This window comes from Galeopterus variegatus, unplaced genomic scaffold, assembly GCF_000696425.1.
Source record: "Galeopterus variegatus unplaced genomic scaffold, G_variegatus-3.0.2 Scaffold1514, whole genome shotgun sequence".
NCBI lineage: Eukaryota > Metazoa > Chordata > Mammalia > Dermoptera > Cynocephalidae > Galeopterus > Galeopterus variegatus.
Window position 1 is genome coordinate 34,321 of NW_007727625.1, and position 5,766 is coordinate 40,086.

General features: G+C 36.6%; 2 protein-coding genes across 2 annotated transcripts in view; one reads left to right on the forward strand and one right to left on the reverse strand.

The window, feature by feature from the left end:
- The window catches only part of LOC103594250 (HIV Tat-specific factor 1-like), a gene marked incomplete at its 3' end in the record, with an annotated part of 1,277 nt that extends 948 nt beyond the window's left edge, over window positions 1-329 (reverse strand). The window contains exon 1 of the mRNA XM_008577455.1: window positions 320-329. Coding sequence (XP_008575677.1) covers window positions 320-329 — 10 coding nt within the window. The remainder of the gene's footprint in view (window positions 1-319) is intronic.
- OSBPL11 (oxysterol binding protein-like 11) overlaps window positions 1-5,766 on the forward strand; it is a 64,862-nt gene that overhangs the window by 30,265 nt on the left and 28,831 nt on the right. Inside the window, exon 8 of the mRNA XM_008577456.1 lies at window positions 419-559. Within this exon, the coding sequence (XP_008575678.1) occupies window positions 419-559 (141 nt within the window). The remainder of the gene's footprint in view (window positions 1-418; window positions 560-5,766) is intronic.

The following is a 5,766-nucleotide window of genomic DNA, read 5'->3' on the forward strand; positions in this document are numbered from 1 at the left end:
ATTTATTTATTTATTTTTTTTTTTTAAAGATGACCGGTAAGGGGATCTCAACCCTTGGCTTGGTGTTGTGAGCACCACACTCAGCCAGTGAGCTAACCAGCCATCCCTATGTAGGATCCAAACCCATGGCCTTGGTGTTATCAGCACCACACTCTCCTGAGAGAGCCACAGGCTGGTCCCCAAAATAAATGTTTTTTATATGTGATATATATGGCAAAACCATAATATGTTCAGTATTAACAATAATGGGCTCTTTGAAGGAAATTTGTTCTGTGACCAAATGTGGAAGTTATATTTTCAGAAAGATTTTCACCCATACCCAGAGTCATTAGACCCAGGTCTGATATTCATACTTTTATTCTCAATGGATATTAGTACGTACTTATAACACTAGACTGTTTCTTCTTTTTACTTCAAGGAACCTGAAGAAATAAATGCAGATGATGAGATAGAGGATATGTGTGACAACAAGGAAGATGACCTGGGAGCTGTAGAAGAGCAACGTAGTGTCATCTTACATCTCTTGTCACAGCTCAAGCTAGGCATGGATTTAACGAGAGTAAGTAATGGGCTCAGCCATCTATGGAGATTGTTAGGTCAGGACCATACCTGTGATTGTTAATATTGTCAGGACTTTTTTTTTTTAATTGGTTATGAATTGTCCGGGCTTTTTATTCTTTATGATTTGGTTTCTTAGTCTCTTGATCAGTATTTCTTATGTTCATAAACAAAACAATGGTTTTGTTGTGCAGCAGACAGTCACATGGCAAAGACTGTGGTCTTCTTGTTTCCGTTCAAAATAAAAGGGGTCCATTGGTATATTGTACCAGAAAACCTAAAGAAAAGGATGTAATCCTATAAAACCATGACATGGCATTGACACTTAAACACTTTACTGTTACTTCCCATATGTGGATAGTAAGAGGGTACTTCAGAAAGTTCCTGGAAAAATAGAATTAAAAGAAACTATAAATCTTTCCATGAACTTTTTGAAGACCCTTGTACATTTGGGGTATTATCTATAACAGTAGTCAGCCAACTTTATCTGTAAAGGGCCAGATAGTAAATATTTTCGGCTATGGTGGGCATAGGGGGCAGCTACTTGACCCTGCCTTTGTAGTACGAAAGCAGCTGTAGACAATATGCTGGATTGGGCATGGCTGTGTTCCAACAAAACTTCTTTACAAAAACAGGCCAGATTTGTCCCAAACACTATAGTTTTTAGACCCCTGGTCTATAGCCTTGCTACTTTAAAAGTGTGATCTGAAGGCCAGTAGGATCACCATCACCTGGGAACTTCTTAGAAATGCAGAATCTCAGGCCCCAATCCCAGATTTAGTGGACCAGAATCTGCATTTTAATATAATCCCCAGGTAATTCATATAGGCATTAAAGTTTGAGAAGTGTATAATTTTTATAAAAATTATCATCATAAATTTTAGGCAAGACATATCTGTTCTCAATTTATGTAATTATTGTGCCTTAATTTGTTTTACAATTAACCCATGATATCAATTTAAAAAGAAAATCATGTTCAAAACCTATATATGTGAAATATTATTACTGTGAGATTATTTACTTTGAATTATTACTGACACAATTTTGCATTAGTATTGTATTTCAAATTGACTGTAGGAGGTATGTTTCAAATTGAGTTTTTGATACCATTGAAAGTAGTGAAACTGTCAACTAAAAGACTGTTTCCATTGAATTGTTCACCTGAAAATGTAACTTAAATAGAAAACATTTTGCCTTTAGCACTCATTTTGAAGCATTTAAAAGCCAAAAAGATATTTTTTTCTTTATTCAGTCTCACTGTGTTTTATAGGAGATTTTGAAAGTGAAAGGGAACTAAAAGTCTACCAAAAAGCGGACATTTTGGGAATTGATAAAGAAATCCCTTAACCTTTAATCTTTCATCTAACCTCACATCAACTAGATACCATTTCTGTTCTAGAAGTACTTTCGCATTAGTGGTTTAAAAAGACTTTATTAGTTGTGAAATTGGTTAAAACGAATAGTAATATGAGGGGTTGTTTGATATTAGTATAGTGTTTGCTGTCCCTTAGTAGACTTAGCCATAAGAATAGTGTTAAGGTTTATGAGGCATAAGAACATTTGAAAAGAATGTGCTATGATAGTAATACAGATGGTAAAGCTCTGTTGGCATGAATAACTGTATATAATGTACTTTCCCCATATTTGTGCCTTAAAAAGTTGTTCATTATATATGCTATATATATAACATTAATATTTGTCATATATATATAACATTAATATTTGTTCATAACCACAAATTACGAACATCCGCATAACATTTAAAGGAAAAGTACGTCTCAAGCAATATTAAAGAACCTGGTTACTAAACTGCAGTCACAGGTTCCTCTTATCTAACAATAACACTGATTTTAAAAATATTTACTGAGCACCTATTATATTCTAGACACAGTGCTAGGTACTTGGACAGCAATAAAAAAGATAACCATGGACCCAGACTTCATGCTGTGAATAAATAATATACATTTTCCCCACTGTTAATTTGTTCCTTTGTAAGTAATATTATAAAATTAGTTAATTAAGCATTTCACAGAAAATTTTGGAAAATAAAAGAAAAATCTCCTTCTCCTATTATTCTACCACCATAACATAACATAACTCTCACTTTTGGGATTCCTTTCTAATATTTCTTCATATAATCATAGTTTATTTGCAATTTTGTTTCATTTCCTTTTTTCAGTTCATATCTTTTCTTTGTGAAATGTATTATACACACAGAAAACTGAATAGAATACATGTAAACATGCAAGGAACAATGGTAGAATGTATACCCATGTACCCACCCCTCACATTAAGTTATAAAACATTGCCAGAACTTGGAAGTTCTCTGAATGCCCTTCCCAGTTGTCCTGTACAATTTCCTAGAAGTAAATAGGAAATAGATGTAACTATTTACTTGACCTTTGTGTTAATCATCCCCTACTTTTCTTTATGGTTTTACTACCTATATTTGTACCCCATTGTGAGTGGATAGCCAATACAAGTTTATCCTAAGCAGAGGGCTGTAATGCCATTCATAGAAGGCAGCTCCCAGAAGAAGATAAGCTAAACATTTGAGTCTCTGGTTTCAGCTTCTTATAAATTATTAAGAAAGTTTAGAAAAACCCTTTCTGAAGAAATCAGAAGGCAAAGTATGAGTGAGTCTTGTGGAATATACATCTCTAGGAGTTATTTGGTATGAGTCAGCTACTGGTCATCTAGCAGGAATGCAGGCAGAGGGAGTGAGCTGCTCAGTATTTTCTGCTTCTAAGCAGATTGATCTACCTCTACCTCCAACTCTCTGGAGTAGATTGAAGCCAGAGCATGTCAGTAGGAGAAGTGAGTGTCTTCAGTCATTCCAGACAGCAGAGTATGGAGAGGAGAGTTGTGAAATTGGTTAAAATGGATAGTAATATGAACTTCTTCAGCAGATAGTTAACACAAGCCAAATACTGATGCAGTTAGAACCAGTTTTACTAGGGCATTCTATCCTGAGTTTTGAAAAGATGGTACAATGGCGGCAGGAAGTGTGTGGATGACAGTCTTCAATATGTCTGTCTCTTGAGTCATATCACTCTATTCTGGACTAGGATTTCTTTCACCTTTCTTCTGTGCTAAATCTGTTTACTGTTTCCCATTCTTCTTTCTTGGTTGCCTCTCATTCTGTTGGAACACATCTTCCTTTAATTTCTGAGAAAGATCTATGGGCAGCAAATGTAAAAATATGTGTCTGAAATATTATTTACTTTGCCCTCATGCTTGATTGCTAGTTTGGATAGAATTTGTAACTTGTAAATAATTTTCCTTTAGAATATTGCCTCCTTGCTATAGGGTTCTGGTAAAAAGACTGAAGTAATTCTGATTTCTGATCTTTTGTTTGTGACCTGTTTTGTTTATTTTTCTCTGAAATTGTTTGGAATCTTCTATTTGTCATGTCTTGGTATAGTAACATATCTTGGTATAGGTTTCTTATTATCCATTGTCTCTGGGCACTTGGTTGTCCTTTTCAGTGTGACAATTTATGGTTTTTAGTTCTCTGAATTTTCTTAAATTATTTCATTGATCATTTTCTCTCATCGTTTTTTTATTTTTCTGTTCTCTCTGAGACGCTTATTATATGGCCATTGGACTTCCTGATCTGGTCTTCTGTTTTTCTCCCTTCTTTTCTCTCTCCTATCTTTTAGGAGATTTCCTCACCTTTATCTTCTAACCATTCTCTTGAGTTTTAATTTTTGCTATCATGTTTTTAAATTTTCTGCATTTTATTTTTCAAGAAGCATCATTGTTTCATGTATGTAACATCTTTTCAATTCCCTGAAGATACTATTTTTTTATTAATAATATATTTTTTTCCCTCCTGTGAGGTTTCTGTTTCCTCCAAGTCTGTTTCTTTATTTTGGTCTTTATATTCCTAGTTAGAGGTTTTCTCAGAGATCTGGTATTTCTTGGATTTCTGCTCACAGTTAAGTTTAGGGAAACTAATATCCTGATTTTAAGTTTTGAACATGTGGGTGGGGCCTATGATTTTTATTGTTCAGAAATCTGAATTACCATTTGTTGGGGAACCTGGTGTCAGTATCATAGACTTTTTCCTTTTTGTCTTTTTTCGTGACCGGCAACGGATCGCAACCCTCAGTGTCGCGCCCGTACCGGACCGGGACCGGCAACGGGATCGCAACCCTCGGTGTTGCTCCCGCACCTTGCTCAGCCAGTGAGCGGCCGGTCTGTATGTGGGATCCGAACCCTCGGCAGGAGCGCCGCCACACTCCCAAACGGCGCACTGTAGCAGTGCGCCACCGGGCCGGCCCAATCATAGACTTTTTCCTTAAGGGTTAGTCAAACTTCCCATAAGAAAATTTCCCTCATCTCCTGCTTGGGGTAAAGCAAATATGAGTTGAACAGAAGAGGGCTGACTGGGAGATGGTCTTAGTATCTAACATTTAATTTATGTAGGTATCTGTATGTATCTGTATAGATCTGTATAGTATTCCTAAGGTTCCCTGATCTGGAGAATAAACCACCTGTTTCACTCTCCAGAGACAAAACCTTTAGACTTTGAGGTGTAAGAATGGCAGCTACTAACAGTGTGGAGTTGGGGAGGAATTTAGGCATCTCATTGCTCTGCACACAGATTTCACACAGTTATTCTTGTTTTAGCATTTCTCTAACCTGCAGATACAGAGGTACCTGGTGCTGTTAGTTCCAGAGCCTTTTCAGCAATCCGTAGTGTAAACTACTGCTTAAGATTCAGCTTTCTTGTTAACAACTCCCAAAATTATGTTGCTTTTTGTCTACTTTCTTGGTATTGCTGGGTTTGCTTTTATATGAAATTTATCTAACGTAAATTTAATAGGATTTCAGTAGAAAGTGAAATTAAGATGTATGGGTCGGCCCGGTGGCACACTCGGTAGAGTGCGGCACTGGAGAGTACGGCAGCGCTCCCGCCGAGGGTTCAGATCCCATATAGAGACCGGTCCGCTCACTGGTTGAGCGCGGTGTGGGCGCGACACCGAGGGTTGCAATCCCGTTGCCGGTCGTGGTACGGGCGCGACACCGAGAGTTGCGATCCTGTTACCCATCACGAAAAAAGACAAAAAGGAAAAAAAAAAGATGTATGTGTTCAGATAGCCATCTGAACCTGCAGCATCCAGTGTCTTTTGTGTTACTTGTATCATCTTCAAAACCATCTTTTTTTTTTTTTTTTTTTTTTTTTTCCTTTTTTTTTTTTTT